The following is a 24,975-nucleotide window of genomic DNA, read 5'->3' as shown; positions in this document are numbered from 1 at the left end:
TCATAGGGTAATGCTGCACAGAAAGGTGTTCTTTATTTTCTTTCCACTGGGAACGTAGAATGGCTTGCCTTGTAACTATTTACAAAAACAATGAAAGAAAATTTTGTGTACAAATAATTTTGTTCCCTTCTAAATACTCATTTTTAAAATTCATACTTCCTTGTGTGTGTGTGTGTGTGTGTGTGTTCAAACCAATACTGGAAACATTTTTTCCTCTCCGGTGTAGGTACTAAAGTACATGGGCTTGGAAAGCATCAACAGCTTCTTGAGGTAGTAAAAAATCACTATCCACACATTGGGACAACAAGACATTAATTCCAAACTTTTCTCTGTCTAATAATTTATGGTTTGGTCATACTATCTGAAGCCACCAAGTCATAAGCAAATTGTCATCCTTCAATTTAGCACATACATCATCAGTTTGTGCTACAGATCAGTGTCACCACAACCAAAATTTAAAAAAAGATGACACACACACGGCAGTATGTTCTCTACCTGTTCATGCATGTATGAAGTCACACACCCCTAAATCGTTATGTCACAGGATGAAGCCAACATCCAGTATCAGTAGGTTCGGTTGACTCATTTAGTGCATTGTTATGATGAAGAACGACATGACCTTTTCAGTTGTTCATTCGGGTATCAATTATAACTTATAGCAAACAAACTGTTGTACACTATTCAGCACTCAATGTTCTTTGATCCTCTAAAGCATTGGTTCCTAGCCTGGGGGTTAAACATAATGTTCCAAGGGGTAAAAACAAAAGGTTAACTGTGTTTCAGTCATGAAATAAAGTTATTTGTAAAAGATTGATAGTATTATCACTATTTTGTAGGACTGTAATGCTGATTCCATAAGTTACCAATAAATTCTTCTTCTTTCTTTCTCTTTTTTTTTCAAAATACTAACATTAGTATATGAAACAATGTTCTGGAGGTTATAGCTTGTGAAACAAATGTATGAACATCTTCCTCATGCAGTTTACCCACAGCATGTGAAGTTTGCATTATGTACATGCATCCATGACAGCAAAATTGAGACGTATACATCATGCTCAAATATCTCATGATAGTTCTTACAATAGACCAAAAATTGCTTCATTACTCACTTCATAACAGATAAACAAACTAATTGACAGCACAACATGACAGTAACCACATAATGGCTACCACATTGCTGTAGATCCTAAACATTATTATTATTATTATTATTATTATTATTATTGCTAGTCGTCAGACACAGAACAATGGAATGGCAAACTGAAGTCTCCCAATTTCTGCCACTTCAGAAGTAAGAAGCCCAGCAATCAAGTGATTTACAAACGGCAAGCCTAAGTACAGTACACACATTTTAATTTGGATGATTTTAAATTGTGGTGCAGGGACGGGTTGAAGCAAGTATTCCTTGGGAGAGGATTGGCGTACAGGAACCACATGTTGTACTGTGTGTCTACCCATAATATGGACGGTTAGATTTCTTTTCCGAGAAGTAGCTCTAGGTAAAACTCACAATGCACTAAGAACTGCTTCATTATTCTATGAAGAAGCTTGTTACAAATATGTAGACGCAACTGTATCTCAAACATTTTAATTGGTAGTTTAACACAACACCTAAACCTCAACTACCTTTCATCATTTTAAAAATGAAAGTATTCAAAGACAATTCTTTTTCATTCAGAAGTTTTATTACATGCTAATATTAAGGATGGTGGGGAAGGAGGGGTACTAGCTAATATCTCATTACACCCAGGTAAATGGCATTGGAAAGGTTCGGAACCACTGCTGTAAAGCAATGATTGCGACATCCCAATATAACAAAAGACAAATAAACCATTTTGTTGGTTTCGGTTCATCTTGGAACACACAAACAGTTGATCGCTGTTTAGTTTCCAGCTTCAATGAATATATTCAGGTTTCGCATCCTGTTACAATGTAGTATATGGGTTCTACATTTATACAACAGACTTTATTGGGCATTTTATGATATGAATTGACATGAGGCCTCTTTTTGTTTAGGTCAACCTGTGCAGAATCCATCAGCACGACATATTTTCCGAGCTAAATGTACATGCAATCTTCAATATGCTTAAGGATGTCTCTGTCTCACAGGAAGGGAAGTGCTGGTCCTCTTCAATTATGCTGAGCACAGCACTGATATCTTTTGGATCAATGGCTTTTGTTCGATCTTTCCAAAATTCATCTCTGCCGGAAGTATCCTGATAGCAAAATTCTTCAAATCAATCGCAAACAATCTTTTCTGAAGCTGATTGATTACCAAAAGGTGAAAAAAGTGATTTGAGACATTGTTATTTGAAGCCGTAACAAATACGGTTAAAAAATCTGCTGTCAAAAACATTCACAGGAAATTTCCATTTTTTTCACTACACTTTGTTCACACGCACACTTCATATAAACAACTAGGCCCATTTCTGAGCTGGCATATAAACAACTTGGCCCATTTCTGAGCTGCCATTGCTTTAACAACAACAAATGATAAATTGTAGAATCATGGTAATGTCATACCTCAACATCAGTCACAGTCATTAGTAAAATCATAAAAGGTGACCCTCATATCTCAGGAGCCAGAGCAGGTTATAAGGAAGTTGGTGCAGACCTTGTAAATTGAAGGAGGAGGTTATTATAGACAAGTGATATTAAAAGGTAAATGCAACAACCTGGTAAAGGAAATTCAATATTTCACAGCAATATAATTGAATTTAACAGGGAATCGAATGATGTGAAAATCATTCTACTCCGCTGCAGAAGATCTTCACAAGAACTATTAAAATTCTAGGCTAAAATCAAACAGTGGAAAATCCAGCATGGAATGTAAAAAACATAACCCATGCAAAGTAGAGTCCCATTAATGCGAACTAATTGGTTTGGTTGGTTGGTTCGGGGAAGGAGACCAGACAGCGAGGTCATCGGTCTCATCGGATTAGGGAAGGACGGGGAAGGAAGTCGGCCATGCCCTTTGAAAGGAACCATCCCGGCATTTACCTGGAGCGATTTAGGGAAATCACGGAAAACCTAAATCAGGATGGCCGGATGCGGGATTGAACCGTCGTCCTACCGAATGCGAGTCCAGTGTCTAACCACTGCGCCACCTCGCTCGGTGAAGTAATTGGGACCGGACCTTGTTCGGATTAGTCGGAATTACGGTGACGAGTTTCTAGAATGAAGTATACCAAGCAGATAAGTAGGTACACCATGGTAACAAATGGGAACAAGTGTGGGAACAATGGCTCACTCTCACTCCCTGCCCTTGTTGTTGTGCATTGTTGAGACCTCTCTACATCTACATGGTTACTCTGCAATTCACACTTGGCTAAGATCAAAGTGTAGTATCTGTTCTTATCAGCTTAATATCTGATACGTCCTGCATCGCAGGACCAGAATATTAAACTCATTTTTGGCTCATGACAGAGTGCTAGGGGCTTGCTCCACCTCTGTCACAGGTTGGCCCGGCATTACAGTACCGCCGGGATCGGCCCACCTAAAATGAATTAAAACACAGCCTGACATGAGAATCTTCTGCAGTGATCAGATATTCTGCTGGTAGCAAAACTTGTCGTAGTTGTCGTGCCTGGCAGAGGGTTCATTGAACCATTTTGATACTACTTCTCTACCATTCCACTCTTGAATGGTGTGTGGGAAAAAGGACCACCTAAATCTTTACGTTTGAGCTGAGGGGGTTGGGTTGTTTGGGGAAGGAGACCAGACAGCGAGGTCATCGGTCTCATTGGATTAGGGAAGGATGGGGAAGGAAGTCGGCCGTGCCCTTTCAAAGGAACCATCCCGGCATTTGCCTGGAGCGATTTAGGGAAATCACGGAAAACCTAAATCAGGATGGTCGGACGTGGGATTGAAACGTCGTCCTCCCAAATGCGAGTCCAGTGTGCTAACCACTGCACCACCTCGCTCGGTGTTTGAGCTGATTTCTCTTATTTTATTATGATGAGCATTTCTCCCTATGGAGGTGGGTGTCAACAAAATATTTTCGCATTCGGAAGAGAAAGCTGGTGATTGAAATTTTGTAAATAGATCTTGCCGCAAAGAAAACTGCCTTTGTTTCATTGACTGCCACTCCAAATCGCGTATCACATCAGTGACACTCTCACCCCTATTGCACGATAACACGAAACGAGCTGCCTTTCTTTGCACTTTTTCGATGTCCTCTGTCAATCCTACCTGGTAAGGATCCCACACTGTGCAGCAATATTCCAGAAGAGGACGGACAAGTGTAATGTAGGCTGTCTCTTTAGTGGGTTTGTCGCATCTTCTAAGTGTTCTGCCAACAAAGCGCAGTCTTTGTTTTGCCTTCCCCACAATATTATCTATGTGGTCTTTCCAATTTAAGTTGCTCGTAATTGTAATTCCTAAGTATTTAGTCGAATTGACAGCCATCAGATTTGTGCAATTTATCATATACCCAAAATTTATCGGATTTCTTTTAGTACCCATGTAGATGACCTCGCACTTTTCTTTGTTTAGTGCCAATTGCCACTTTTCGCACCATACACAAATTCTTTTTAGATCGTTTTGTAACTGGAATTGATCATATGATGATTTTACTATACGGTAAATTACAGTGTCATCTCCAAACAATCTAAGTGGGGTGCTCAGATTATCACCTAGATCATTTATATGTAAATCAGGAACAGCAGAAGGCCTATGACACTACCTTGCGGAACGCCAGATATCACTTCTGTTCTACTCGATGATTTACCATCTATGACTACAAATTGTGACCTCTCTGAGAGGAAATCACAAATCCAGTCACACAACTGAGATGATACTCCATACACACGCAATTTGATTAATAGTCACTTGTGAGGAACGGTATCAAAAGCCTTCTGGAAATATATGAATATGGAATCAATCTGAGATCCCTTATCAACAGCACTCATTACTTCATGGGAATCAAGAGCTTGCTGTGTTGCACAGCTGCAGTCAGTGCACTGCCAATTGGCTCACAAAGCGCTGGATTATGTTAAGTTATTGATAGCTGGCAAGCGTAACATTTGTGATGTATTCGTTCAGGTGTAGTGGAGTGCGTATTTTCATTATGAGTAAACGGAAACATACAATGTTAATTCTCAAAGAAAAACTGAATGCTTTGAAGCGGATAGACAATGGTGAGAATGTATCTAAACTTGCAATGGAACTGGGTGTTGCCAAAGCAAACATTTGTGATTGGAAGAAGAGCCGAGTGAAGCTTGAACAGTCTTGTGCAATATCTTCGGGAAAAACACTCGAAATTCGGCAGACTTTGAAACAGTCCCAGTATGATAAAATGGATGAAACTCTTTTCCTTTGGTTTATGCAGGAAAGAGAAAGGGGAACTCCTCTACGTGGAGCACAGGTTCAGGAGATGGCTGTCTACCTGAACAAGCTAATGAATGGTCAGGAGTCTTTTAGTGTGAGCACAGGTTGGTTGGACAGATTCGAAAAATGACATTGAATCCGTCAGCTAACAATTACTGGAGAGAAGCTTTCTTTTGTCCATGATGCAGCGAAGGAATAGTTGGGTAAGCTTGAAAAAATGATATCAGGGGGAGAGTATTCTCCCCAACAAGTTTATAACACTGACGAGACTGGCCTTAATTTTAGGGCATTGAAAACGAAAAGCCTGACATCAAAAGCAGAAGACCATGCTCCTGGTTTTAAAATGTGCAAAGATCGTGTGACTTTATTAGCATGTAGCAATGCTGCTGGTAATCACAAGCTGCCTTTAATGCTGATTGGCAAATATGCTAGGCCCAGAGCTTTTAAAAACTGCAACATGAAGTCCCTGCCCGTATATTATAGCAACCAGAAAAATGCACGGATGGATGGTAAGCTGTTCAAAAAATGGTTTCACGGCCAGTTTGTTCCCTCTGTTCAACAGTTTTCTAAGGAGAATCATTTGTCTCCCTGTGCAATCCTATCGATTGATAACGCGCCATCTCACCCCAGCACTGTGGAATTATGTAATGGCAAATTTGTGGCGAAGTTTTTGCTGCCAAATGTTACACCACTTCTACAGCTGATGGTCCAGGGCATACTGAAAACATCAAAATTGATTTACAGAAAACAATTTTTAAGAATGCTGATCCAAGAAGATAGCATTCCTTTAGTGGACAAAATAAAAAAGACCAACGTGAAGGACATTGTTTATTGAGCTGCTGAGGCATGGCAGAATATTTCAGAAAATACTATGAGAAAATCATGGAGAAAACTGTGGACATCTCTTGAATTTCAGGGCAACCTGGTTGAAAATGAAGAGGAAAATCTACTACAAATGATACAGACACTCCCTGGATGTGAAGAAGCTAGTGAAGGAGACGTAGATGAGTGGATGGCAGCAGATGGGGCATGTGTGGAGAACCTCAATGATGCTGATTTAGTTGCTGCTGTGACCAGGAAGAAGTGGACTGCTGTGATGGAAGTGACAATGAGCCTGAAAGCAACAAAGGACAGCTGGTGCCACACAGTGACGCAGCAGAAGCCCTTGACCTCGTGTTGCATTGTTTGGAGCAACAGCCCACTGCTACACCTGCTGATTTTATGTTTATGAGACAATCGCACAACTATGTGTCATATAACAGGCTGTCTTCATTATGCCAGAAAACAATGACTGAGTTTTTCTCATCTAAAAAGTAGGGATAAAATGTCGGCTGTATTTTAGTAAGTTTGACAGCTTTTCTTTCATTGTTATGCATTGTTTAACCTAATGTTTTCTTACCAATTTTTCTAATACATGTTTACTGTACTGTGTAAATTAAAATAGTGTGTATGTGGGGCAGTTTACCACACAGTTTTCCATACTTAGACTAACATGTTTCATGTTCGGATTAACCAAACTTTCAGATTACTGGGGTTTGGATTAGTGAAACTCTGCTGCAATTGAATTTCAGGGAATCAAATGATGAGAAAATAATTCTACTCCACTGCAGAGGATCTTCACAGGAAGTGTTAAAATTCTAGGCTAAAATCAAACAGTGGAAAATCCAGGATGGAATGTAACAAATACAACCACTGCCTCCAACCCCTTACCTCATGGCTCATACCCCTGTAACAGACGTAGATGCAAGACGTGTCCCAAACATCCTCCCACCACCACCACCTACTCCAGTCCAGTCACAAACTTCACCCATCCCATCAAAGGCAGGGCTACCTGTGAAACCTGTCATGTGATCTACAAGCTAAGCTGCAACCAGTGTGCTGCATTCTATGTTGGCATGACAACCAACAAGATGTCTGTCCGCATAAGTGACCACCGACAAATTGTGGCCAAGAAATAAGTGTACCACCCTGTTGCTGAGCACACTGCCCAACAGACATCCTTCATTTCAATGACTGTTTCACAGCCTGTGCCACATGGATCCTTCCCACCATCACCAGCTTTTCTGAATTGAGCAGCTGGAAACTTTGCCTGCAATACATCCTATGTTCCTGTCAACCTCCTGCCCTCAACCTTCGTTACTCACTGTCCTCACCCAACCAGCTCCTTCCCTGTTCCCCATTCCAGCACTACACAGTTATCAGTCCACCATCACACCCAGTCTTTTTACTTCTCTCCTTTTCCATCATTCCTCCCCACCACTCCCCCACCATCCGTCTAACCTGCAGCACTTCACTGTCCACCAACCCCACCATAATATCCCTCCCCAACCCAGCCTCCTCTTTACCCCCCACCCAGTCGCCACTCTCATCATTCACTGATGTTGCTGCCTGCAGTGTGGTTTCAGTTGCATGAGTCTGCAGTCATTTGTGTGTGTGTGTGTGTGTGTGTGTGTGTGTGTGTGTGTGTGTGTGTGTGCGTGCGTGTCTGTCGTCTATTGATGATGAAGGTCTTATTGGCTGAAAGCTTTATCTGTGATAGTCTTTTTGTTGTGCCTATCTGCGACTCAAAATTCTAGGCTAATGTTACAATTAATATTAGGAATGTGACAATGATGAGGCCCCATACTCCAAAGAGTGAAGGGGACGATGCGGGAGACCAGCATCGCTGTACTAGGCGAGGTCCTTGTGGAGGTGGTTTGCCATTGCCTTCATCCAATCGTAATGGGGATGAATAATGATGAAGACGGCACAACAACACCCAGTCATCTCGAGGCAGAAAAAATCCCTGACCCCGCCGGGAATCGAACCCGGGACCCCGTACACGGGAAGTGAGAATGCCACCGCAAGATCATGAGCTGCAGACATCAGCAATGTAACTATAATATTTCGTTAAGTCACTGTTGTATTACACTTAACTAAATTGTACACATCTAACTTTTCAGGTTTGCACATATCTCACTGCAAGACCACGGAAATTTGATTCATAAAATGTAATTCAATTTAATATTATACTGCTTGGTACAATACATGTTACAAAGGCCTATTCCTTCTTATGTTTGCTTCATAAGAAGAGAGGTTTTAGGCAATGTCACGGTGAAAAATCTGGAGTAAATCCATGGGATACAACTTCGCAATCTTAGGTCTACCTCTTTCACAGTTTACCTGTACGATCAGCTTAAATATCACATGTTCACTACTGTAACACCGGGAACTTACATCAAAATACTTCAAAAGTAATAGACTTACTGCTAGCACACACACAAAATTAAAGCAGTATCTTCATTTAACAGGTGACAAGAATAGAATAATCCATATTAAGAACATACATCCTGGTCTCGAATTGTTTATCCAACTTTCGAAGTATCATCTTCATTAAAAATGAAAGAAAATAATGCTATCCCATCAGGACGAAGTATGACATTAACTGTAGTATGACATTAACTGTAGTACAAATTCTGGAAATTCCTACTGATATTACTCATTAGCAAAGTAGAATGTACGTTGGGCATCAACAAATAAATATTGTGTGGCTCTTTAGCTGCAGGTCAAGTTCAGTATTTATTTGTTTGCATAACGGAGTTATGTAAAAACAGTCCCAGATAGACAATCCCCCCCCCACAATTACAGAAACTATCCAAGTGACACCTGTGTCATCAGTGACACTGTTCATAAGACCTCAGAGACAGCTGTAAACAAGGAGCAGCAAGCGACTAGTTGGGAATAGACCATTAACTTGTAATACAAAGGATGGCATACAATTTTTGAAGTAAATATTTATTATATACTAAATGCATTAGCATAATAAAGATTCATCAGGATACGATATAGGGACACAATCAGGTGTGGCCAAAAACATTATGTTTGCTGTCACCAGTCGCATGTAAAACACCAGAACTCCTGACAGCAAGTGGAGAAACTCTCAGGATGACTAATAAACAAAATAAGCCAGACGTTAGTGACAAAACCACACACTGTATAGCAAATAAAAGACACTTATTGACGAATTTTAACTAGAAGACTTTATGTCACACAATGACATCATCAATGATGGTATTGTGGAGAATGCTATGCCATTAGAGTTTTGTCAACAGGAGGCCTACAAAATAGCCAGTATTTTACTCTATAAACTTGTCTTACATGTTTCTTTTATAATGACATAATCCAAGTCTTGCAGCCATATCCCAAGAGTCTACATTAATAAAATATCAGCTCTTTTCAATCTGTATGTAAGTGCTCTACAAACAACAACTTTGGCTGTGGCGAGAAAGAAATACAATTGGCATGCTGTTCCTTTAGGTACAACCAGAATTATGCTTCCAAAATATAATACAATACACTTCTTATTATGTCAAATGGCTCTGAGCACTATGCAACTTAACTTAGAACTAATTAAACCTAATTAACCTAAGGACATCACACACATCCATGCCCGAGGCAGGATTCGAACCTGCGACCACAGCGGTCGATCGGCTCCAGGCTGTAGTGCCTAGAACCGCACGGCCACTCCGGCCTGCTCTTATTATGTCCCTACTAAATATTTGTGGCATGATGTTTTTTGTCTATATATTCGTTTTTCGAAATAGTAAACAGAACAGAATTTTCACACCTACACCCATAGTCTCTGATTAGGTATTACGCTGAAGACGAAAAAACAGGGTGTTGGCGAAATAATGTTTCAGGCCATGATAGATCAAGTAAACAAATGTCAGTACACAAGTACCGATCTATATTAATGATTCTGTACAATACGTATCGAGATTTAAAACATCTTTAGGCAGTAATGATGTTGCGTATTATTTAGTGAGTCTGTGTTGGAATCCATTTGAGTCTTGTTTTCTGGTCTTGCAGTAGTATGCGTATTCGTCATTTCCAGACGCGCCCAAGCAAGTTCGTTCAGGCTTAGTACCCACAAGGGTTATGAAATCAAAGCGCAACTAGAGTTACGAACAACTGATGTCTACAAACACAGCTGATTATTCAAAAATACACGAGATAACCCGCACATTTTTTCCAATAAGATGAGAATTCCCGAATATATCTATCGTTAGAGCATTACAATTACTTGGTACTCAGGTGATTGCAGACGTGAGTACAAGCTATACAACAAACTGTGAAACGTCATTCTTACCTCATATGCCTGGTTTATTTCCACGAATTTATTTTCGGCGGCGGGATCACTATTTTTATCAGGATGCCTAGAACAAACGACGTGTTTTAAGACGTCAAATGTCGTTGAGCGCAATACAGCAATGCGGCTTTTGTTTTGCACAGTTTCATTTAACAAACTACTGACAACTGTTATGAACGCTTAAAACCGTTCCTTTGAAAAGCTGGGAGGCAATGAAACTCACCATTCTTTCGCTAACTGCTTGTATGCCTTCCTTATTTCTTGTAGTGTTGCTCTCCTATGTATTCCTAAAATTTGATATGGGTTACCTAAACCATGAACACCAGCAGTTATCAGAAAAAAGCAAATGAAATGACTGAGCCATTTCATTGCTTCTCGTTAATTTAGAAGTTAGAAAACACGTCCAACAACCATCAACAACAACGAAAAAAGTATTTACAAAATTAACACAAACACTATCACATATTGATCCGCGCCATGACAAAACACACCTCCTTGCCTACTGTCCACCACACGCCACAGGAATATCTGTGGCGTTTATTTTGGGAGCTAGCTAAAATGTTGGAAACTGGCAGTAAAAATTACTGTTCATATCAGTCAAAGATGGTTAATAAAAGTCAAATTATTTAGTTCGCGATGTATGGCATAGTTTTGGTTCACCATATTACATAACAAAAAGTAACTTCAATTCTCATTGAATTTGATCAACATTCCAAAACACATTTCAACGGCGGCACTCCCGCAGGCCTTCAACGGACTATCACATTATGGGACTTAACGTCACGTTAAGGTTTTTGGGAGGAAAGTCTTCATAGTATGGTCGTCTGTTAATGTCAAAAGTGAACCTGTTTTCGTGGGTTACAGTATTTAATTTTGTACTTTTTTATCTTCTTAACATTCATTTCATTACTGTGCTTTGTTTTCGTGGCAAAACTGGACTTTTTTTCCATTGCATGGTCTTTCATAAGCGAAGTCAGATATCTGAAAACGAAAAATTATTATAGCTTTATAGTAACAGAACGGAGCTGATATTTATAAATAAATACATATAAATGAAAGAAGCGATATCATTTAACAAAATTTTAGTGAAAAAGTAAGTTCTGGCAGGGTGAAAAATCCAGTTGTATATGACATTATTAGTTACAAAAGGGAAAAAAAACATGGATAATCTAAACCACCTCTATTTATTTCCTTATAAATATTGTTTGATGTGTTTGTATGTCTATATTTCATTAGCACTTTACCACATGGAATTGATCAAGAACATGGGTTGTTAAGGGGAGACAGAAGGCAAATGGCTTAAAAAAAAACGTGTTTGAAGAGCCCGCTAATCCCCGTGTAAACGGCACAAATTGTTCGTGAGTTGTGATCCCTCATTTAAATGCCATTCCCTCTTTTTTGTACCACGCAGTGAAAATTGCACCGATTTTGATATTTCTCGTAGCCATTTGCGGCATCTATTGCTTTTTCATGTCGAGATCAGTGAGGTCAATAGTATAGAACTCGCTGGTCAAGATTCCCTACTCTGTATCTCCTATCGATACCCTCCGTTCCGATCGCGTTTGTTAAGCCATGTTTTCACAGGCATGAATTTCTTACAGTTGCTTCCCCATACCACTAGGCTAACAAGTACGTTACCGTTCCCACACGTCGAAGTTGCAAATGCTGCTTACCCTACTTTACTCATACGAGAGTTTTTAGCGGGAGAGTTTATACTGATATCGATGAACAAAACTCGGACACACATATGTTGAGTATGGAAATGGACATCTTGCAGGAATAATTTTGGGACATCCAATACGCTAGTAATCAAGCTATCTGCCGAGGACGACATTACGTTTGAAAATCATTTTCGAATGAGAAAAATCAATTTTGAAATATTTTTGAGCCGTATTTTTGGCTCTTTACACACACTGACCAGCCAGAACATTATTTATTTACTTATTTATTATTAGTCCTATAGATCACACATTTTGTACAAAAAAATGTATCATGATGTACGAAAAGTCAGTTAAAAGTTATGGTAAGATGATGATGGTGGTAGATACTTCACGTAGCAGAATACATATAAGACGTAAATACAATATTACAAATTATTTTACTTAGTATAAATAAATACAAGTGTATAACAAACGAAAATGTACGTTACTAAGAAATATTCCACATGTTCTCCATAGACCATATCTCAATACAGACCACCAAACTACTTTCGATACAAACTTATCCAGATGACAGCAGCATCACCTGGCAAAGAATGACTTCTAGTCAGACATATCCATGGCGCATGTAGTAACAATGAGCATGCTCTCCGTTTGTTGAATGGGGAAGACGTGGGATCTATCTGAGTTTGACTGAGGGTAGATTGTGATGGCCCGGAGGCTTAGCACGAACATTTCAGGTGCTCAAGGAGTGCTGTGGTGAGTGTCGTCAACAAGTGGCGAAACCAAGGTGTAACCAGGTTCAGATGTCGTAGGGTTGGGCGGCCACTCCTCATTACGGATATCGGACGTTGTAGGCTGGGCAGACTGGTAAAACAGAACAGGCGGTGGAGTGTGGTGGAACTAATATCAGACTTTAATGCTGAGCAGAGTACAAGTGTGTCTGAACACACAGTGCATCGAACACACCATGATGGGTCTCTGTAGGTGACGATGCATGCATGTGCCAGTTTTAACACTATAACATTGGCAACTACAACCGAAATGGGCACATAAACATCGGCACTGGACGTTGGAGCAATGGCAGAGCGTTACATGGTCTGATGAATCCCGGTACTTTCTTCATTATGCCGTTGGGAGGACGCGAATCCATCAGCTTCCAGGGGAACAGCTCCTTGTCACCTGCACTGTGGGATGGAGACAAGCTAGCGACTGCTCCATTTTGCTCTGGAGAACATTCACGTGGGCATACATGGGTCCAGTGAAGCTTGTGCAAGGCACCATGACGACCAAAGAGTATCACACACTGGCTGCAGATTACCTACACCCTTTCATGACGATCATGTTTCCCAAAGTCAGTGTCATTCTTCATCAAGATAATGTGTAATGTCACAAGGCCAGGAGTGTGATGGAGCGGTTCAAGGAACATAGTGGCGAGTTCCAATTGATGTGCAGGCTCCCCAACTCGCCAAATCTGAATCCGATCGAAAACATCTGAAATGTGATTGAATGTGGCGTCAGAGCTCATCGCCCCCTGGTCGGAATTTACAGGAATTAGGTGACTTGTGCAGTGCCAACTCCCTCCAGCGACTCACCAAGACCTTACTGATCCTTCGTAAAGGTGGACATATCGTCTACTAGGTAGGTGGTCATAATGTTCTGGCTGATCAGTGTAAGTCCAATACACATATGTAAGATACCATTCCAACTCGCATTAAATTACAAGTAACATTGAAATATCTGGTGGCTGGGGTCACTGCAATACAGGTATTTCATTCCAAAAACCACTGTTTTTAAATTTTTATGTTAGCTTCAATACACTGAAAGTACATCAGAAAGTAGGTTTTGTCTCAGCAGCTCAGCTTTGCTTTCATTTTCAGGGTTAGTCAAGGATCTGATCTGTCACTGGTGCTATAAATATAAGTTTGTTTTACCGGGTATAGTACTTAATTTTGTAATCAGTCTTTGTGCTACTGTATGGAACAGTCATTACTCAATGACAGCCCTAGTACAAACAGTTACATTTGTTTGGATTTTAATGAGAGCCAAGAGAAGTTTTAAATCTCTAAAACCACAAATGAGTTTCCATTTCATCGCAATATTTACGGTCAATGACTAAAGTAAAAATTATCATTATACTAAAATAAAAAATACACTCAGAGTATTGACTGCTCTGCAGTAAAATTAGCCTTAGCAACATCATACAGTTACAACACTGTTTAATGCGTTTCGTCACTTCAAACGGTGTTGTGTAACTCTGTTACAAATAGTGACTACAGTTGTTAAATGCTAAAAAGTTGTTCATGGTGCACTGTTTAGAAACAATTTGCCACTTTAGAAAGTATTTATTTACCTAGTTGAAGACCAAGCCAAGTATTCTGGAATGATGCTAACTTTTCACATAAAGAAACGCAAGAGTCTGGATCAGTACTGTCCAACGAACCAGAGCATAATGAGAGCAGTTCCACCTGCTGGCAGCTGCTGAAGTTCATAGGCGATGTAAGAAATTCATGAGTGTGGAAACATGCCTTTATTGTTTTGGAGCATTGTTGTTTGTACTTAGTGAAGTTTGTTGTGAGTGAGCTAGGTGTTGATTTATACACTCCTGGAAATTGAAATAAGAACACCGTGAATTCATTGTCCCAGGAAGGGGAAACTTTATTGACACATTCCTGGGGACAGATACATCACATGATCACACTGACAGAACCACAGGCACATAGACACAGGCAACAGAGCATGCACAATGTCGGCACTAGTACAGTGTATATCCACCTTTCGCAGCAATGCAGGCTGCTATTCTCCCATGGAGACGATCGTAGAGATGCTGGATGTAGTCCTGTGGAACGGCTTGCCATGCCATTTCCACCTGGCGTCTCAGTTGGACCAGCGTTCGTGCTGGACGTGCAGACCGCGTGAGACAACGCTTCATCCAGTCCCAAACATGCTCAATGGGGGACAGATCCGGAGATCTTGCTGGCCAGGGTAGTTGACTTACACCTTCTAGAGCACGTTGGGTGGCACGGGATACATGCGGACGTGCATTGTCCTGTTGGAACAGCAAGTTCCCTTGCCGGTCTAGGAATGGTAGAACGATGGGTTCGATGACGGTTTGGATGTACCGTGCACTATTCAGTGTCCCCTCGACGATCACCAGTGGTGTACGGCCAGTGTAGGAGATCGCTCCCCACGCCATGATGCCGGGTGTTGGCCCTGTGTGCCTCGGTCGTATGCAGTCCTGATTGTGGCGCTCACCTGCACGGCGCCAAACACGCATACGACCATCATTGGCACCAAGGCAGAAGCGACTCTCATCGCTGAAGACGACACGTCTCCATTCGTCCATCCATTCACGCCTGTCGCGACACCACTGGAGGCGGGCTGCACGATGTTGGGGCGTGAGCGGAAGACGGCCTAACGGTGTGCGGGACCGTAGCCCAGCTTCATGGAGACGGTTGCGAATGGTCCTCGCCGATACCCCAGGAGCAACAGTGTCCCTAATTTGCTGGGAAGTGGCGGTGCGGTCCCCTACGGCACTGCGTAGGATCCTACAGTCTTGGCGTGCATCCGTGCGTCGCTGCGGTCCGTTCCCAGGTCGAAGGGCACGTGCACCTTCCGCCGACCACTGGCGACAACATCGATGTACTGTGGAGACCTCACGCCCCACGTGTTGAGCAATTCGGCGGTATGTCCACCCGGCCTCCCGCATGCCCACTATACGCCCTCGCTCAAAGTCCGTCAACTGCACATACGGTTCACGTCCACACTGTCGCAGCATGCTACCAGTGTTAAAGACTGCGATGGAGCTCCGTATGCCACGGCAAACTGGCTGACACTGACGGCGGCGGTGCACAAATGCTGCGCAGCTAGCGCCATTCGACGGCCAACACCGCGGTTCCTGGTGTGTCCGCTGTGCCGTGCGTGTGATCATTGCTTGTACAACCCTCTCACAGTGTCCGGAGCAAGTATGGTGGGTCTGACACACCGGTGTCAATGTGTTCTTTTTTCCATTTCCAGGAGTGTATTTCTCTGGGTTCACACATCTTTATAAAAACGTTACAAGTAAAGAAATTCTCTCCTAAAATAAAATTCAGAGGAAAAAAATGTGTAAAGGCACATGAAAGAAACCAAGAATGTCAGATCAAAGAAAATCAGTCCCTCAAGAAAGTGTTCCAGCATCTTCAAGGCTTTTCCCCATAGTGAGCTGGTGGAGATGGACACTCATTTGAAAATACTGTGGTGAACTTCAGTATGCTTTGTTATATTATTTCCAAAAATACTGTGCGTAGAATGTGTGGTAGTCACATATTTTTGGGAGAGAATAACTATCCTCACAAAAGGGTTGTGTCAAAACTGACATTGAATTGTGCAAAGTGTGAAGCAGTCATTACAACGATGGCATCACAGATGCAAAATAGTGTATTCAAGTACAACATAAGAAAAGTTTGTGGTCTTAGATCAGTTGGTACGGGGATGGAGGCAGCCAAGCTCTTTCGTGCAATGCCTCACATTCTAAATACTCCTGTTAAATTTATGACTTATGATGAAATCATCAGAAGTGTTGTTGCTGAAGTATGTAACCTTTCAATGCAGGAAGCAGCTGAAGAAGCACCCAAGAAAAGTTAAGACAGTGAAAATGGATACATTTGTTCATGTTTTGATGGCAACTGGCAGAAATGTGCCCATACTTCACTAAATGACTATATAATTTGATACCAGCAAGGTAACTGATGTAGAGATTCTAAGCAAGTACTGTGTTACTTGTGGCAGCGAACTGAGAAAGAGAATGAACAAAACTCTCAGAAGAATTATGCTGGTCCAAGTGGTGAGATGGAAGTAGCAGGAGTTCTCAGGATTTTTAATTGTTTGTTCAGATGCAAATAGAGGTGGTAGATACACACAGTATTTATGGGGCTGTAACAGTGAGGCTTATGACCAGATATATCCAGAAGAACCTTATGGTCCAAGTGTCACAATTTCCAAATTAGAATACACTGGGCACATTCAGAAGAGAAGGGGGTCCCATTTGAGAATTTTATCGAACTAAATTTCAAAATAGTGTTGGGACATGGTAGGAGGATATGTAGTAAAGGTAGCCTGACAACCGTTAAAATAGATAATTACAGAATTACTATGGCTTGGGCATGTGAAGAAATGTTGGGAATTAAAAATATATGAAGAAAGTTGCATGCACTCTCTTTTCCATAAGCTTTCCACAAATGAAAATCCTCAGCATTTTCTTCACTTAGCTGATCCTGACACTTTGTGCAAATACATGAGAAGTGATACGTATATTTAGAGATCTTTATAAATATACTTCATTGGAGAAATGTCTTCAGCAGAAAACACAAAATTTAAATGAATGTGTGAAATCTGTCATTTGGCCCTGGCTATCAAAAACTGTATTTGTTCAAATTGCAACTCTCAAATTTGGTGTTTATGGTGCAATTTTTTGCTTCCCTAACTGAATTTTTGGAAGCACTGGGCATAAAATCTAGTGGAAATACTACAAAATCCTTGGTACAAATAGCTAAAGAGAGTATCTGCACAGCAGAAAGTGCTAATTTAAAATGCACAAAAGAAGCAAGACAAAAAATAAGATGGATCAAGAGAAGAAAAGAAGACCAATATGATTCAGATGATGCTCAATATGGCACAGGAAAATATTAATTGCAAGTAATTCTCATAATTAAGTACACTAAAACTGCAGTATTAAATTTTATATTGATTTTTCTCAAAAGCACATTTTATGTTTTTCAGCTGATGTTATTTTCTGAAATAAACTGCTTAGAAATATAAAAATTGGTCAGTTTGTACTCAGGATGGTAATAAGTTATTAGAAATAAATTTTGAACTACAAAACCAACAGAAACTGTTTTGTGGCGTTTAAGGTTTAAAAAAGAAAAATTTATTAGAGAGAGATTTAAAAAAATATTTGAAATCCATAAGAAGTAAATTCAGACATATGTGTTATGTACATTCAGGAAATATTTCCGATTCTATCACATAGTTCTCCTCAAAAGCGCGTCTATTCGAAGGATGAAATATTGGCAGAATAGGAATAAAAATGGATGAAAACACACACTATTTAAAAGATGTATCAGTTCCACAATTTTGAAGATATGGCAGTGAAATTTTGTTCTATCCTATACAGAGGATGAAATATCATTGGCAGAATAGGAATAAAAATTGATGAAAACACACACTATTTAAAAGATGTATCAATTCCACAATTTTGAAGATATGGCAGTGAAATTGTGTTCCATCCTAAACATGAAATTAACACATTTACTCTCAATTTCCTTGGATTTTCTCGGAAACTATTAAAGGGATTTCTAGAAAGTAGTCCCTGTTTAATCTCTTTGTGTATAGTAAGCTTCTCTCATGAGGTTTCTTGAATATATAGGAGAATTTTAATAATGTTTTAGTTATAATTCTGTAAGCAAAATGCCAAGCACTTTCTCCCATACATCACCTTAGATTCAGAATTTCAAAACTTACAGTTGGGACAATATTTATTGGGTTTATAGAAATAGATGTACAAAATTTCATAATTTTATCATTCATAGATTCTGAGAAAAAGGGACATAAACTACAAGAAAACATAATTTTCAGGAAATGCTATTTCAGGTTCAACCTAACGTTTTTCCTTATGCCACTTCTTCAGAAGACCTCCCAGATTTTTTCCCTTCAAGGCATCTCTTCTAGTTTCTTCTTCTCTGCCTTCTTTCCCTTACCAGGTCTTCCAATCACTTTTTAGCTCCAGAGAGGTGGTGTAAATCCATTTTCCTCAAGATATCTCGGGTGAATTTTCCCACCTTAAAGCTCATTTCCTCTAATACCTTCATAGTCCGTAAGTTCCTGTCATTAAATACAAGAATTGCATCATAACTTGTAATTTTGACAACTGTAGCAGATAAAAATATGACAAAACAAGAATAGTTCGTTTGTTGTTCATACGAAACAGAGTCACAGATGATCCATAAAACCAAAGGTTATGTATCACAACCTTCCAGATGCATCCTATGCAAGTTTGCTTCAAAATAATCCATGGAATCGTTGTTCACCAAGTTAAGGCCAATTCACACTGGTCATCATGACACCATCACGTCAGCACACTGTCACGTCAAAGTGAATTCTTGCATGGCTGCCCTCAAATTTTTACTTCTTTTTTTGCGGGAATTGCGATCTTCACAAGATGACTTTCAACATTTCTCACATGCAAAGTGCACATACATTATGGTAGTGTACATGGATGCTGAAGTCCACATTTGTACAAAAATGACTTTTATTGGACTCAAATGGTTTGCAGCTTGTGGGATAGATTATATATTAGAGAAGGAAGACAGAAGTGCAAAACAACACAAAAAAGAGTGTGGGTACGAAAATATCAATACGTGGTACAAAATGGGAGTTTCACACACTATACAAGGAGGTCAAGGAAGAAGAAACTGCATTTTTTATTTCAAAAAGTCGAAACATCACTTCTTCTCGTTTGTTTCATCAAATTGCACTCAGAATTACTAAAAGGAAGACAGTGTTGTGAACAGCCATAACACTGCATGAGAAATTGGTTTAAGTTTAATTGCTGGTTCAGTGCAAATTTTTGTGCAATAGTCATATCTCCCTCAAATGTCCTCCTGCTTAGCTGGGTGGTAATGTGCTTGGTTCGACTCCTGGCCGGGTTGGAGATTTTCTCCACTCAGGGGCATGGTGGTGTGTTGTCATCATCATTTCATCCTCATCATCGGCTGCAAGTCGCCCAATGTGGCGTCGCCTGAAATAAGACTTGCGCTTGGTGGCCAAACCCGAATGGGACCTCCTGGCTAACAATGCCATATGATCATTTCATTTCATCTCCCTCAAATACCTTTTACTTCAAGATTTATAGGTTTTCTTTACATCTTGTATTTGTCTTTTAATAGTGCCTTACGTGTACTGGGGTTAGATAGAGAAACCATGTAAATATTGACCACTGATGCTTGTAAAACTGTTTCACACAGAATCCAGACAGTTACTTCACAATAAATAAACACACCACAAACACATTTAATCAAACAGCTTGCAGTGTCTGAAGATTTCAGTCCATTTCTGTATGAATTACTACCAATGTCTGACAACACACAAATAAATTCCACCTACTAATCAATCTGATTCTACCCACAGTACTTTCTTCACTTGAAGTTGCAGCAATGTTTCAGTCCATTTTATTGTAGAATATAAAATATGGACTCGGTATGTACAAAAATGCTCTTTATAAATGTATTAGAGGGCAACTAATTTTGTAGACTCATGTCGTACAATTCAGACTGCTGCATCACAACTTCAATTAACCTTTCGTGAGTTATTATAAACTTTAGCAAAAGAAAAACGTAACGGAACAATTTACAGCCAACAATAAAAACTAATATCAACCATGAAAACCACGACAAAACGAAATACGGAGATCTGCACATAGGCTTGGGCCATGTGGTCAACAATGGACAGTCAGTGTCAGCTGTCAAAACTTGCTTCTTCAGAAACCTTGGTAGTGCCATTGTGTGACGTGATGGGATGGGATGGTCAGTGTACATGAGGCCATTCGTAATGCACTGCAGAATTTTTGACAGAATGGGATGTGATGTGACATGATGGCCAATGTGAATTGGTGTCTACTATTGAAGTGTTTCAAAAAGTGGTGGTGGAGGAAGGTTGCATCACATATTCAATTGTTTTTCAGGCACTCTGGATGCAATTTCGTCATTGAAACTTTTGGAACTTAATGTCCATGAGTTCTGCTAATAAATGAAAAAAAACTGAAAATTGGCATTTTGGTCGATTTCATGATCGTTCACCCTTAAGTTTGGTTTGGCCATTAATAAAATTTAACGTTTTTAGTTCCTCAGTTCCAATACTATACTCCAACTTTTTGTATCATGGATGGTAGCTCTTAACCTCACTTTCACCATTTGGTACAACGCCAAGCATATTTTCTCCAGTTCACACTGGCCATCACATCACATAACGTCAAAACATTCCACAATGGATTTCAAATGGTAGCATCAACACTGACCCTCATATCAGTTTGGGACATGGTACCACATCATCATCCATTATCGATCACATGACCCTCGAGCTCATTTTGTCCCAGTACACTGCCATGCTCTCATCCTCCACCCAATACACTGCCATGTTCCCATTCACCATAGTTCGTTTTGCCATGCTTTCATTAGGTTATGGTTTTTGTTAGTTAATGTCAGTTGTTATGCTATGTCTTTGTTATTTGTTCTTTGTGACTTGAACTGACTTGAAATGACATGATGGACAGTGTGAATACACCTTGATGTAACAGTACCATGATATGATGGCCAGTGTAAAAAGGTCTGTGGCATCACATGTGATGGCCAGTTAGAATTGACCTTAAGACTAGTTCACACAAGTAACAAATGTGATCGACAGCTTGTGCATTTCTGTAGTAGCACCACGATCTACCAATCACACAGGATGCCACAAATGCTATGTTGCTGGACAGTTTTCAACATGGCGTTAAATGAAACCATATGGGTGGGTATTAGTATTATAAAGTGGGTTATGGTATTAGAACTGTGTCAACAGTTATGTACAAGGGAGGCAAAACCTATATATTAGATCCGAAAATAGATTTTGTGCAGTGATAAATCAGAGGCCACAAATACATATACATAAGAAATGCAATTGAAGAAGAAAATGCTGTCCGCTATGACAAACTAACCAATATATGGCATGTATAAACATCATCTGCAGAGATGTTACTCTTACAAGATTATAGAATTTTATTGCACTCGTTGATCTAGGTATTTTGAATAACTAATTTTTAGTTTAACAGCTGCCATATCACACTCAGAGGCTGTTTCTGATATATAACTCACAATCTATTCAGTGCCTCATCTTACAAATCACAAAGATTATACAACTCACTTTTTTGGTTAAATATTAAGTTTATTTATTTATTCACCCACAAATCTTTCAAGATTGTGGGATAGGCCTACAGCATGGGTATGCAAACATTGTGCTCTTTGCATTCTATAGTTTGGGAGGAAGCACTACAGACAAAAACAAGAAAAAATTCTTAGTTAACATGGGCTCTGAAGTGCATACCTTAAGAGCTATGATCACTTTTTCATCTTTTCTATATTGAAAACTTCACAGAGAAGAATTTGGACCATGTGATGTTGTCTGTATTGGGTAAAGGACGCAATTTTGCCCCTACACCTAGTGCACTATCTCCGATAAGTTTTGTGAGTGGTGTTGACGAAGCTGTACAACGTCTTCCTATGGATGCTTCTGAAGAAAGAACAAGGGAAACTAGCCTTGCTCTTTTGAAAGATCCTTCTCAATGCAGTAACACAACCTCTGAAGAAAAAGCTGAACAACAGGATCTCCAAGAGGATCCAGACATAGTGGTACTGAAGAGTGCTAAAGGTAACTCAACTGTTTTGTTACCTCATAGTTTGGATTTAGAGAAGATGTATGGCCTACTTAGTGATTCTATGTGCAGGGATATTGATCACGACCACGCAGCACATGTGTAACGGAAGACGTGTACATTCCTGAATTCTTCCTCGTTACCTGCAGACACCACTGAGTGGTTAAGACCACATGGCAATGTACCACCAAGACTGTATGACCTTCCTAAGGTGCTCAAAGATGGTCTTCCTTTATGGCCTATAGTGAGTAAAATTAACACCATCACATATGATTTAGCCATACAGCTTGTTTCTTGCTGAGACTATTGGTTGGCAAATGTCCACATCATATACAGAAATAATTCGATTTTATTAACAGACAGGGGACTCTCCACCCAAGTAGTGCAAAACTTTTAGTGGGTTTTGATGTAGTATCTCATTTTACAAAGGTACCTCTTGCTAATTCCTTGGTACTAATTGGTAAATAGTTTTAGGTGGGCCTCACTGCTTTGTTTCAGCATGCTCTTTTTCAATCTATTTTATATTTTGCACAGACTGACAGCATCGCCATGAGCTGCCCCTTGTCTTCCTTGGTGGCTAATTTATTTATGGAGGATTTTGAGGGAAGAGCTCCTGAATAAGTGGTTCTTAAACCAACTGTGTTTTGGAGGGATGTGGGTGATACTTTAATAGTGATCCCCACAGAGAAGATAAGTTAATGGAGTTTTTACATCAATTTACGTACATTCATGAGAACATTCGATTTACTATTGAATTAGAGAAAGATGCTTGTCTCTCATTCCTGGATATTTTGGTTAGACGAAGAATGATAGCTGTCTGAGGCACTCTGTTTATCATAAGCCAACGCACGCTGATTTGTACTTACATTCTTCAAGCTGCCATCACCCTCCCAAACCATGACTGTGCTTAAAACCCTTGTACATAGAGCCCATACAGTGTCGGATGCTGATAGTTTGCCTAAAGTGCTTAGACATTTAAATACAGTGTTCAGAGACAATGGATATTCTATCCAGCAAATTAACAAGGCACTCTCAGCTAAAAACAAGAACTGGGAAGTGGATAAAGAGGAGAATGTGCCAGCAAAGTCGCTAGCTATTCTTCCCTTCGGCAGAACTATTTCCTTCAAAATAGCATGAATCCTCAGTAACTTTAAGGTGAAAGTGATTTACGACCACCATCTAAGATTTCAGACCTGCTGTGATCAATGAAGTATAATTTTTTATTGCAGAAGGCAGAAATTTACAAAATACCTGCCAGTGTGGTATGGTGCATACAGGACAAACAACACACATAGTGGAAGAACGCTGTACATAAATATTGCACCCTCCTTTTGCAACCCAGCAAGTCTGTAAATGCGGAATATTGTATCTACAATGGACATTCAATGGAGTATGACAAAACTTCCATTTTGGCCACAGCAACATCTTGTTGGGACTCCATTGTAAAAGAATCCGTTTGCTCCAGACGATGACGCCAGAATACTTCGATGACTGTGGCGAATGGCAACACCAAAGACAGCTAATCTTTGAGATCCCAAGAGCGAGGGCGCTGGCACGAGGCACTCTGGTGCATCTGTCACTGTGACTCTGCGGCAATACTCCCAGTGCACTATGTAGGGCGGAGTGGAGAACGTCTTCGTCAGTCTTTGATGGCCCACCTGAAGATGACTGGCAGGTGTCCAGACGTAGAGTGGAGTGATGTTTACGACGACTGGCTGCAATCCCGAAATTTCTTCGAACATTTAATTTGTTAGGAAAAGTTTTAATTTCACAGCTGCCTTCTTTTCGTTTTTCCTTACCTCCAGTTTACTGGGGGCAGTGATTGCATGAGAATTCTGTTTGCTCTGCTCTCTCACAACTGGAAGAGTCACTGCTGACTTGTCTGCTTCTTTCCCCTGAATAATTGACTTACCTGGCTATACACAATGACCAGTCAGAATAGAGTTGTAGCAACAACTCAATTTTGAAAAAATTGTGGCTACCTATTTTCTATCTCCCAACCCTTCTAATGGTAACTAAGCTTGTTTTTATTCAGTGGTCTTAAATTATTTCGCAGCATTGCAGTCAGATTCTGAGTTGACTTCCGAAAATTTCCCGGCGTATTTCTTCTTCTAATAATTTTCGGAAATGCAGCCGGATCCCGTCGACATTCTGCCACGATATTTCGGCCCAGAGACGTCCGGTCATCATCAGGTGTGTACACAACTACTGAAGAGCCCAGGTGCAGTCGCGGTATTTATGCCAAATTCCGCGCATGCGAAATGTAGTGGAATCCTACAACGCATGCGTCAGATGTTGACATGCGCGGTATAGCCGAGTTGTACGTGCTGGTAACTTAATCAGTGCAGAATTGACGGCCTTGTTTGAATATATACTCTCCTCAACGTACTTTTTATTCAATGGCGAATTCTTTGAAC

General features: G+C 40.2%; 1 protein-coding gene and 1 non-coding gene across 2 annotated transcripts in view; one reads left to right on the top strand and one right to left on the bottom strand.

Moving 5' to 3' along the window:
* Window positions 1-10,960, bottom strand: part of LOC126473662 (dnaJ homolog subfamily C member 16) — a 171,133-nt gene extending 160,173 nt beyond the window's left edge. Inside the window, exons 1-2 of the mRNA XM_050100894.1 lie at window positions 10,680-10,960; window positions 10,457-10,523 (exon numbers count right to left, since the gene is read on the bottom strand). Coding sequence (XP_049956851.1) covers window positions 10,457-10,523; window positions 10,680-10,825 — 213 coding nt within the window. The 5' untranslated portion in view covers window positions 10,826-10,960. The remainder of the gene's footprint in view (window positions 1-10,456; window positions 10,524-10,679) is intronic.
* On the top strand, window positions 3,303-3,501 carry LOC126476524 (U2 spliceosomal RNA). The gene has a single exon (XR_007587029.1). It is a non-coding gene; the product is annotated as a U2 spliceosomal RNA (small nuclear RNA).
* Window positions 10,961-24,975: the final 14,015 nt, after the last annotated feature.

The sequence above is a fragment of the Schistocerca serialis genome, chromosome 4 (assembly GCF_023864345.2).
Source record: "Schistocerca serialis cubense isolate TAMUIC-IGC-003099 chromosome 4, iqSchSeri2.2, whole genome shotgun sequence".
Taxonomy (NCBI): Eukaryota; Metazoa; Arthropoda; class Insecta; order Orthoptera; family Acrididae; genus Schistocerca; species Schistocerca serialis.
The sequence above is the reverse complement of the archived record's forward strand: the minus strand, read 5'-3'. Positions and strand labels throughout refer to the sequence as shown.